General features: G+C 36.4%; 1 protein-coding gene across 3 annotated transcripts in view; it reads left to right on the plus strand.

Moving 5' to 3' along the window:
• The window catches only part of usp13 (ubiquitin specific peptidase 13), a 32,235-nt gene that overhangs the window by 2,442 nt on the left and 17,593 nt on the right, over nt 1-12,200 (plus strand). The window contains exons 3-11 of one of the 3 annotated variants that reach the window (XM_008408010.2): nt 1,434-1,494; nt 3,739-3,860; nt 5,098-5,240; nt 6,032-6,216; nt 7,084-7,181; nt 7,368-7,558; nt 8,546-8,617; nt 9,857-9,950; nt 11,218-11,343. In XM_008408010.2, the coding sequence (XP_008406232.1) occupies nt 1,434-1,494; nt 3,739-3,860; nt 5,098-5,240; nt 6,032-6,216; nt 7,084-7,181; nt 7,368-7,558; nt 8,546-8,617; nt 9,857-9,950; nt 11,218-11,343 (1,092 nt within the window). Of the gene's footprint in view, nt 1-1,433; nt 1,495-3,738; nt 3,861-5,097; nt 5,241-6,031; nt 6,217-7,083; nt 7,182-7,367; nt 7,559-8,545; nt 8,618-9,856; nt 9,963-11,217; nt 11,344-12,200 lie in introns of all 3 variants that reach the window. The other 2 variants (XM_008408011.2, XM_008408009.2) reach the window with 2 other exon arrangements.

Below are 12,200 nucleotides of genomic sequence, written 5' to 3' on the forward strand. Positions count from 1 at the left end.
TATATATAAAAGATGACGAACCATTTGAACACCATAGAGAATGAAGAAAAGTCAAATAGAACCACAACACAAACTATGATGTTTTCGGTGTCTCTGTTCTTTTTTTTGTTTTTTATTTTGTCATATTTATCATATTCAAGAATAGTTTTCAATTTAGTTTTTAAATTATCATTTTTTTATTTTAAAGAGAAAAATGTCTAAATAAAAAAATAAATGATTAGAAACTGTTATTCTTCCAACAGTTTCTAAAATAAATTGTCTACACTGTCAATTTATTTAAATGTTTTCATATCTGCATAAATATGAAGAAACATTTGCATGTCCAAACTTTATTTCCGTTCCCATTTTCCATGTTATTTTTTTATTTTGCAGGATTTCAATAAATATGTTGCTGTAACCCTTGGGCTTTATACATAAATAAGTAAAACAATGCACATTATGTATACATATACATGCCTGGATACATACAATAAATTACTTCCTAATGGAAATATATGTTTAAAAAAATATGTTTTTTGGGGTTTTAAGAAAAAATTTCCAAATAAGCATGTTCTATTTATATTATTAAATACATTTTAAGTAATACCTGGAACAATGTTGCTTTGTTATTGTTTCAAACAATATACACAAACTGTAAGACTTATTATGATTCCATTTTTGTTTAGATGTCATCTGCGTACATCTTTTGGGTTTATGCTGGTTTTAAAATCGACAATGTTGCAGTTTGAGTTTTTGGTTTTGTTGACTATAACTAGCAAGTCGATTCTTCCTAAGAACAGCAAACTCAAACAAGCCCCTCCTTTTGCTTCAAGCTGGTGGTGTGTTTCCTCTCTGCCGCTAATTGCTATCAGATCAGCTCTGTTTTGAAAAGAGCTGCTATTTCCATGCCTGGATCTGACCACAAACAGCTGCTGCACATTCTGCAGGCTCCTGTGTCTGTGCTGTTTTTCTTTCATGGTGGTTCCCTTGATGCTGTGGGTGTCAATATTTCCAGTTTCTCAACTTTGTCTGGTCAGATTACTCTAAAACTAGCCAAATTGGATGTAAACCTGCTTGGTGGGACTAAGGCTGCATATTAATGTTTTCATGAAAATGTTTTCTTTTTTGTTTTAATCTTAGTTTGCTTTTTTTTTTTAAAGTTGCTGCTTTGCTGTCACACTAGAAACGATATTTGCAGTTAGGTAAACCCAGATAAATAATGTTTAAAGGTCTGGCAATTTTCCCTTCACTTATAAACTCATCTGGCCACCAAATATCCAACTACTTCTAAGACAGTAACGTCAGACTAGATCTGATTCAGAGGAGCATTTAAGTTCATCTTTGCTTTAGTAAAAAAAAAATATAGGACAACAAAACTATCCAAGTGGATGCTACATGCATATATATATATATATATATATATATATAATATTGTTACTACTTGTTTCTTACAGAAAACCACAGGCGCTGCCGGAGGTGCCATCCCCAGACGAAGAAATGGAAAAGTGTTTCTAGGTAGGTTGTTTTCACTGGAGTGATGTACTTCTACATTGCAATGTGAAAATCTTACAAAAAAATATTAAATAAATTTGTATATATATATATATATATATATATATGAGACTTTACCAGAGCCTGGTTCATCAGTAGTAAAATGTAGCGATGCTGTGTAAACTGGCTCAGTTTAAATGTTTAAGGCTTACATGGACCTTCAGATCATCATTATTATTATTATTGTTAATGAATGATGTTGTTGAGGTTATGGTGTGTGCATGTAGGTGATTATTGTATGTTCATGAAAAAGGAACCAGTCAGATTGTGAAAAATGCTACAGAAGGCCAAAAAAGATGTATACCAGCAATCACCTGCTGCTGGCACTTTGCATAAATTGGTACTTAGCATTAGCACAAAGTTGTAGTTTTCTATCAGGCATAAGTACAAGTACAAAGTGAGCGTGTACTTTGCTTTTGCTGCTGGGTTCAGAGCCAAGTCCAGACTCTGCTTATAAGCTTATTATGAGACACGCATAATAAAAGAGCAGTCAATAACTGATTGACATTACTTTCTGCGTCAGTGTAAAGAAGTAGTTCTCTGCAGACACCAYTTCTGGTTCCACAACTGCAAAGCCTCTGTTAATTGGAAACATCCCAAAGAACCATTAAAACAAGTCCAACTCAAATTTGCTTTAGCCTTTCAGGAACAGTTTGGACTTAATGATGTGTTTCTTTCAGAAGATCGTTAAAAGTATTGCGGCTTCTGTCTGATTACAGTTTTCTCATTGAACCGGTGATTTTTTTTTACGTCAGTAGGATAATTAGAGACATCTCTGTCTGCTTGGGAAGTTCATCCACTAAAACTTTGTCAAAGTTTGTTTGTTGTGAGTCAGCTGCCGTTCTAACCAGCCTCAATCATAACCATTAGATATTTCCACTGACGAGCCCTCTCCACCAACCCCTGTCCTCTAATAATAGCCTATTTATTTGTATATGCGGTTGCTAACTGGTCTAAATCAAAGCTTGGCCTATCCACTCCTCCTCCTTCTCCTTCTCTTCCTCCGGGTTGGGGAGGGGTGGCAAGTTTATCCTGGGCGCCTCCTCCAATCATGTGCCGGCCTCTCAGCTGCTGCCACCTGTCAGTGTCCTGCCGAGGCTGACACACATCAAACTGAAGCCATGACGCATCTCGCCAAAGCCCAGGTGTCTGGCTTCCTCCAACCTCTCTGTTTGAGGAATTCCCTCCTCTTGCTCCATTTTCCATTCATATTCCTGTTTTCTACTTATATCTTCCACCTCAGATTAATTGCCATGTGTTTCTTCTCCTGTCTGATCATCGTCTGCCGTCTTATTCTTTGTGACATTTCTCGCTGTCCCTTTAAGATCTTTGACCCGGTTCGTCGTATCCATACGGGTTCTGTGATCTAATCAGACAGCTGGCTGCAAACATCATGTGTTTCCATGTAACCAAACAGTTGCCATGATATTTTTAATAATAGTAGTAACGTCAGAGAAAAGTTGTTCATTGATGAAATATGTGATTGATCAAACAAATTTATAAAATAATTTATAAATTATTGGGTAAAAAAGTTCAAAGGAAGCATTTTGTTTTGCGGTCAATAATGAAATAAGTCTGAGCTGCTTAAAAATGTTCAATGATTTTATTTATTTATTTATTTTTATCAATTTGGTTTTTATATGAAACTGTGCGTCACTTCAGAATTAATATAACTGTATTTGTAAATTCAAGCAAGAAAAAAATAACAGTTTTAGTAAGAAAATGTCATCGCAATTTTCTTCATATTGTCCAGCAGGGATGTCGAACTTTTTCCATATGTCCTCATTCAAAGGAACAATTGTGTATAATTGTATTGATAAAAACCTTTAACCCAATCTGTCAAAATGTTAATAAATAACTGTCCAAATTTGATGATTGCTTCTTAAAATTAAAAATGCTTAATCTCTTTTCATGGTGATGTAATTTGGCAGTACACTGGTAAAAACTGTATGATGTGACTGATTAAAATAATGTTTCAACACACAACTGTTTTTACGTGTCCCTCTTTTGTGTAGACGTCCACATAGAAAGCTAGAGTGGTCCAGATTTGGCCCCCTCACCTTGAGTTTGACACCTGTGTTGTACAGGGTTCCACTTATAGATCCAATAGTGATGCTTAAATATCATTTTCTGACTATTTAAATTTTGTTTAATGGTTTAAACTTGTGATCTCTCTTACACCTAATAATCCTACTTCCTCCCTTAAAGAYTTAGAGCTAAACCGAGATTTTAATGGAGAGGACTACGAGTATGAGGATGAGGCAAAGCTCGTCATTTTTCCAGACCACTTCGAGATCCCTTTACCAAATATTGAGGAGCTGCCCGCTCTGGTCAGTGAGTTGGTTCTGTGTGTTTCTGTGCATGTTGGAGGGGAAACGTCTGGTGGTTCCCTGGCTTCAGGACAGGCAGGTCTACTAATTAAAAAAAAAAAAAAAGTTAGCGTTTTTGAAATGAATTGTGAAACAACCGTGTCTGTCTTACCTGCAGCTTGTGAATGTTTTTGGTTGAATCAGGTGTTTCATTAGATTTCGACYTGTAAGCTACCAAAAAAATAATTGCATAAATAAAAGAAACAAGCATTTGTTTACTTGAAATCTGATGCTTGCCTCAATGTAAATTCAAATATCTTTGAGAGATCTGCATTAACTAACAAAACATGGTTTAAATCATTTGATGACTGAGTTGCCTATAATAGCAAAAACAATAATTTTTAGTAAACACATCATCTCCAGATGCCAAACTTGTWTTTGAGGATCTTCAACTTTGATTTTTCAGATTACATTCATGTGATTTTTCCAAATGAGATTAAGATGTCTGCTGCAGGTGAGATACAGAGTACCATAAAGTTCCTCATTAATATATGATCCCTTTAGAGAATCTGCAATCTGTTACCTTTTAGATTCAATAAAACAAATAATTTTGACAAAACAGCATCTAGTTATGTTTTCAGTAAAACATGATTCTGGGGAACCACAAGGTGTACATGTTGATGCTTTCAATTTGGGGGGGGGGGGCGATTCTTTGCTTGTTTTTTTATACGTCTCTACTTGTTTTTCTTTTTAAAGCTTCACTTTGGCATGCCTGCTTGTTTGTTTGTTGTTATTTTTATAAGAACACCTAATATAGAAGTTACAGATTAATTCTCAGTTACATGTACTGATTTTTAYTCTGAATYTGCATCTGTGGGAGAAATAAACTTGAAACAACTGGTGTGTGATTGAGGATGAGCATAAAAACTGAGATTCCAGATTCGTATCCAGCTGGGTCTGTTTGTGGTAAATTATAATTGTCTGAAAATTGCATAAAAGGATTGAATTTTCTATACAGATCTCAAATAGATATCAAATGAGATTKGTGATTTTGTCCTTTTGATTTCACCCCTTCTGTTTTTACGCCATATCAAACACACCGCATCACATTTATACCATTTCTACATAAACCTCGCATGACTAATATGTCTTGTTGTGTGCACCGTTTCATGTGGAGATGTAGTTTATTTGTACTGCCTGAATTCATTTGTGCGTTACCTCCAACCTATCCACGCTCTGCTGTGCTGTCTGATGCCAGGTGACCATAGCCTGTGATGCCGTACTTAACGCACCTTCAGCTTACAAGAAACAGGAGCCTGAGTCTTGGGAGGAGGAGATCCAGGTGTCAAGACATGCCAGAAGCCTCAGACAGCTGGATAATGGAATCCGGATCCCACCCAGGTGAAAAAACTATTAACTGGCAAAACTTTATTTTGAAAATGTTCTGTTTTAATCGGTGCACAAAGATTATTTGCATAAAGATGATTATAGTAAAGGTTTTGTAAGTTTTGGAGTCAAACTTCTAATCTTTATTAATTATCGGATGATTGCTCTTCTTACTCGGTCATAAAATACATCAGACTTCAGTATGTTGCACTGCTGAAGAATTGTTATAAAATGAATCAGAGCTAAACATGTGCACTCAGTTTAAAAGTGGAAGATAAAAACATAACATTGTAATTTATTTATTATTGGATATTCTGGTCAACCTTTGTTTCTGAAAGAGCTGACCAAAGTTTTGTTAGCTCTGTGTTTGCTGGTTATAAATAATCAATAAAGCATATAGCCTAATGTTTCTGTGATATTCTTTGTTTCTTTAAAAAAGCACATAACATTAATGGAAATCACAAAAAATTATATTTTTAAATATGTTTCCTTTATACGTGGAATTGTATCTTATTAGTGTTAGTGTTTAGTGTTGTGAAAAGTATGAGAAAACAGTTGGTACTGTTGTATTTAGGTTAAAAAAAAGATTTCATTTGACAAAATATAAACATATTTCTAATTCTGATGGTTCAGCCATCAAGACATTAGTTTCACTCTGATTGCCATGTTCTGATTATAGTGTAGCTGCAGCTTTTAAGATGCATGACTTCACATGTATCACTAGATGAACAGCTGTCAAGTTATTATTATTAAAGCTGACGAGATTGTTGGTTGGATGATTTTTGTTTCTGTGTTTTTGCTGTCAGTGGCTGGAAGTGTCAGAAATGCGAGATGAGAGAGAACCTGTGGCTGAACYTGACTGATGGTTCGGTTCTTTGTGGGAAGTGGTTCTTTGATGGGAGCGGGGGCAACGGCCACGCTCTGGAGCACTACAGAGAGACCAGCTACCCACTGGCTGTTAAACTGGATACCATCACTCCAGACGGAGCAGGTCTGGGAAACAACACAACACAACCAGTGTCTACGGTGTATGATATGTGTTCTTACAGTGTGTCTTATATGCCAAAACTATCACTACTTTGTAAAATATACACTGTRCAACATTTATAAGCTGTCAGAATCAAATTACTGGGTAGATTTATTTTTTTWCAGCTAGATTTATCATAATACAGTCATCTTATAAAGATGCAAATCTTGTTGTTTGAGAATGTTTTGCATAACAGGGATGCAAACTTTTAAAAACGTTTTTACAAGAATACCCTTCAAAATGAATTAAATCCAGAATCTCTTGATTTGAAGGCCCCATGTTTTATTTATTTATTGCTTCCTTTTAGTTCAGTTCTACATTAGAAATATGTATAATTAGTCTAAATTAACTGCAGTTTGGGCTGAAAACATCCTCTTTTTATTGCAGCACTTTGCTTGGATCCAATTTTATCCATTCCTCCACTGGACCTTAAACCTGTATTTATAAGAGACACATTGTCAGAATTGTTGTTGTGAAGTAGGTTTTCTTTACCTTAAACAGCTTATTTTATTTAAGTTTCAGCCATGAAACAAGAATACAATAAAAATTGTTATGAGACATAAGGGACTTTTGATTATTTTTTTCTACACTGCCATGTGAACATCTATCTATTAGTATATTTAAAAATATGTCTAATGGCAATTATTGTGCTGTTTATTGATACATTAGCACATCATAATAAAATGTGCTAAGGTAGGCTTTTTGATAATGAGTATATTTTATTAGAAGCAGATTTTGTGTCTGTACGACTATGGCTACATGCTATTAATTTTAATAATTTTTTTATTGTTAATTTGGCCACAGTGATTTACTCACCTTTTTTTATTACAGATGTTTATTCGTTTGAGGAGGAAGAGGCTGTTTTGGACCCCCACATGTCAGAGCACTTGTCACACTTTGGGATAGACATGCTCCAGATGCAAAGGAGAGTAAGTTGACTAATTTCACTTTTACATGAACCCAATCTAATTCGAAACACCTGCAGTATTTAAAGAAAATGTGTCAAAAATATATTTTATTAGAGCTATATCAGACGTTTTGTCAGCATTTCTACACAACAAAGACTATTCTTCACATAAGACCGTCCTTGTCATCTCCATCTCCTCCTATTTCAGACAGAAAATGGACACCACACAGACAATAACCCCCGACCGCGTGTCAGTGAGTGGGAAGTGATCCAAGAGTCGGGCATGAAGCTGAAGGCGGTGTTTGGTTCTGGTTACACTGGCATCAAAAACCTGGGAAACAGCTGCTACCTCAGCACAGTGCTACAGGTCCTGTTCAGCATCCCAGATTTCCAGAGGATGTGAGTGCTGTACGCTGCGATGCATTCATATCGTTGTGGTTTTGTTTTCTTAACTACAGCTATCCCTGATGACGTAACTCTTGACGTACTCACACCGTTGATCATAATAAAAAATCTTGAACCTTGACAGCCTTATCAACTAATACATTTTTTAAATATAATGGTGCTCATTTAGCAGATGGAAATCTTAAAGTATTTTCATTAAACCAAGAAGTTTGTTTCTGATTGGGAATAAGGGTGGTATCTCTGTATATTTTGTGTTAAGTAGTTCTCAATATCAGTGTGTGGAATATTTGGTAGCTTAATCCTTTAATGTCCATGGCAACCATTCAGTTGTGCAAAACACCTGGATGTCCTCCCCCACTCAGCTCCTTCAGACTAGCCAGCAGCAATTAGCAAACAGCTACTGAGCTCATTCTAGGAGCTGCTGCTCAGAGCAGCGCTGGTAAAAACGTTAAAGGGTTAAACACACACGATTCCGACTACAAGCTCTCTGGTATCTGGTATGCATGTGGTCCCTTACTATATCAAATTTAAATTTAAAAATGTGTTGTTGCCTTTTAGTACATTCCTTCTGTGACATTCCATGGTGTTACCCTGTTACCCTTGATAACTGGCAGTTATCAATGGACAGATCTTTTATGTTTTTTTATTTATTTGTTTTTTAAACTTACAATGGTCAAACTCTTTCCTGTATGACCAGATTTYGCATGCAGTTGATGATTAACTCCAGGTCATTATAGTTGAAAGGCCTCTGTAACATCACCCTAATCTTTAGCTTCCTCTGCAGATTCTATATCTGATCATGGTTTGACACTCGACACTTCGCTTGGCCGCTCCAAAACAAATTTGGCTGTCTATGATCATAGATGATAATTAAATAACTTGTTGACCAGCAGCGGGTCTTTTAAGTTCCTCGCATGTTTCTCTAGAGGCGACGTCTGTGTGTCACATCACATATCAACCCTCCTATGTTTTCTCTCTYAGGTATGTAGGTAACCTTCAGAGGATATTCGACTATTCACCCCTTGACCCCACCCAGGATTTCGCCACACAGATGTAAGTGACTCCTGAGAGTTATGCAATGCAGTGACAGAAGAGAAGGTGTTTTCCAGCTTCCTCTGTCACTGTTACTGATATTTAAAAACAGAAGTTCATTAACAAATAACCTAAATTACATAAGCATAAATTGCACAATTTGTATGTTGTAGTACCTATTTATTTATTTTATCTCTATTTTAATAAAATCATCACAATTTTGTAATTGAAGGCCATATGTTGCAAGAGGCCAGATGCTGATGGGCATCAAGAGCCTGACGGCAGCTATCAGACAGGCAGCCAAATAAACATGTTTATACCATAAGGCAAATAGTATTTGGCAATTTGAAAAAGTTGTTTACTTACTTTAATGTAATGGTTAAACCCAACCCATCTCTAGATGACAAGGATCCTCTAGTGTTTTTTTTAAAATACATTAATCTATTTATTTGCAATGATCAGCTCTTATGACGAGAATCGTTTGTCTGGTGTTACCCACTAAAGAAGAGGCACAGTGTGCACAGATAATTATAGTGGAAAAATACTGTAAGTTTGCCTCATCCCCATTTTTTAACTTTGGTGTTGTCTGCAAAGGGGTATTTTGATTTAAGGTAATTATAGATATAGTCTTGGTTTTAATGTTGACTCTGATAAACCAAAATGTGGTTCTTAATTTGCCCTGTTTTATATTTCCACTGCCTCAACAGGAATCAGAACAGCAATCAGTGGAACAAGGTGTAATATAAAACAAATACATGTAATATGCTTGAGATAGCAGCATGCTTATAATTATTTATATTCATAAATAAAAGGTTTGAACAATTATTTTCCCTCTGGTTTTGAATGTTGTGTGGCTGGAAAGATTTTTGTTCTTCATTTCTTACCTCCAGATAGTTGTTATGGTGTGTAACCTTGACAATAAGGTGTTTTTTTCCCTTTACAACTCAGAGCAACTGATCAGCATCTCAAAAGCTCAAAAAAAACACCTGAACTACAACGCCGAAATCCCAGAGGAGTTGAAAAGGAGGCTTTCACTACACGTTCAGTTTGATTAGATGTGTTTTAAAAATTTCACAGATGCAAGACTATTATGCGAACTAAAGCTCATGTGTGCTGATGTTGACTGTAGTTTCCTGCAGAAACCRCATTTTTGTTTCACGTGAGAACTGCTGTATCTTCAGCATGTGATGGGCAGGAAACRAAGCCAAATGAATGTGAAATGAGACTGACTCTGTTTTTCTGCCCGTTTTTGTCCATCAGGGCTAAACTGGGACACGGGCTCCTCTCAGGCCAGTACTCCAAACCACCCATGAAATCTGAGCTCATTGAACAGGTGATGAAAGAAGAACACAAGGTATTAAACGGGGTATGTCCTGCTCCATAACTGAGTGACCATGGCCAATGTTGAAAATGAGATGTGACGGAATCAGCGGTCATGGCTTTATAAAGCATTACAAAGTAATTTCCTTCTAATGAATGTAGCAGTTTCTTGATCTGAGAAGGATAAAGGAGCTGAAGTAATGCMTAGACYAGAACTTTCTGTGACCTCATGGCTTGTTTTTAGACTGATTGCTCCCAGTAACTGACAGGGGAAAGCTGTGATCCTGAACTTAAATGTGATGGAGGAGTCAAGTTTGGACACGTCTTGACAGCTGAGAGGAAACGGCAGTGGACTTGTGCTGGCACGCTGTGCTCAGTTTGCACAGAGGGATTCTTGACCAGTGCAATCACATGTATATATCATTAACCTGGCTTTCTAAATTTATTGATGATGATGGGAAATTTTGACATGCTGAGATATGGACTTGTTTGCTGTGAGAATGATTGTCAGGGTTCAATGCCCCAATAACTGGTTTGTGACTTTGAAAGCCCAGACTTCAGTGTGTTTCATGTGATAAACCAGTGTAAAATTAAGTGGAAGAAAAAGGAAGTATATTTCCAAATAAAATATACTTTTATTTGGAAGTATATTTCCAAATAAAAACAAATTTTTATTTGTTTTTACAAATAAAAATCTGAAAAGTGTGGAATCTGTCTGACACCCCAGCCGATGCCTTCAGGAGGCACCTAATTAGTAAACAGAATCTAGCTGTGAGTAATTTAACTTTAAATCTGCAGCAACATTATAAGCGCAAATTTAATGTATTTGTTTAATTCTGTTCAGAAAATATATACTGTATAACTGTAACCCACCTGAGTAGCAGAAGAACTCTCTCACCACAGTAGAAGACAAGTGAACCATCTGTCCAGTGACATTATCAGGTTGCTAATTCAAACGTTTACCCCTTTTAATGTGGTGAAAAAAAWATTTAAGGATTATTATGCAGGCTAACAAACAAATATAAGGTTGAGCTAAATGTTCACTTTTAAGGCTGTTATTGAATACTTGCATCCTGCCACATTTTCTTAGTGGTGAGTGCATCCAAAACTATAATTTTAGTTGCCACAAAAACGTTTCTGGCACCTTGTCCAGACTTTATGCTTCATTTCAGAACAGTTTAACCAAATTAGTTTTTTTTTTAGCTAGTTATAGTGTCATACTTTTGCCTTTGAGTAAGGTGACTTCTCATGAACAGTCGGTGTGCGTGACTCTTTCAATATTTWGTTTTTTGTCATTGCAGCACCAACAGAGGGGAATCTCTCCCCGAATGCTCAAGGCACTGGTCAGCAGGGGGCACCCAGAGTTTTCCTCCAACAGACAACAAGATGCCCATGAGTTCTTCCTGCACCTTATCAACTTGGTGGAAGTAAGTGAATCAGTCCCTTCTGCATATACAGGATATACAGTGTGTTTGCAGTCGTATACCAGCTAACTTCCTGTCCGTCGCTGTAGAGGACTAACTGAACAAAGCATTACCAGAAACTGCCACTAGAGTGATGCCACAAAGAGGTTTTGATGCAAAATTATGTTTGAGCTGCTGCAAGCAGATCACTATRAACAGTTCATAATATAGTCAGCCACATACACTRTATTTTTTTTCATTTCATTCTTTTCACAAATTGAACAAAAAACATGCTTCCTTTTGAAAAGGTTGTTCAACTAAACTTTGTTCCGATGTTTCAAACCTTTTTGCCTGGTTCTAACAAAAGAGTTCAGAACCTCCATGGTCGGCTTATACATGCAGTATAACAATCTTTAAGTCGTTTTTTTTCTCATACAGGGATAATTTATGTTCAGTGATATCAGTTACATGTAGTGGTGAGAAAATGCTTCCTTAAATATCCTGGTTATCAGACATAATCAAGCCCCCAAGAAGAACCTATCCTGTTTGAATTAATTAAATACATCAACTTCTTTCTCCCTAAAAATCGCCATGTTGTCTCAGTATATGCAGAACTTCTTAAACAATTCCTAAACATAATCCAGTTGCTGATATTTTTTGAAGCCGTCTGTAAACGACTCCCTGGTTTATGCGGGCAGATAACCAAACTAAAGCCACAACCATCAGTCACCCTACAAGCTGGGCCTGGGTGAAATTATAGCTTGTGTATTTCTGTAGCTTCTTAGAATAGAAGGCTTGCATTGGCAATAGTCCACAGCCATGCAGACTGGTTTCCCTTTCATACAACCCTCAAATAAAACCCCCGGTGACCCCAGCCTGTG

The sequence above is a fragment of the Poecilia reticulata genome, linkage group LG4 (genome assembly GCF_000633615.1).
Source record: "Poecilia reticulata strain Guanapo linkage group LG4, Guppy_female_1.0+MT, whole genome shotgun sequence".
Lineage (NCBI taxonomy): Eukaryota > Metazoa > Chordata > Actinopteri > Cyprinodontiformes > Poeciliidae > Poecilia > Poecilia reticulata.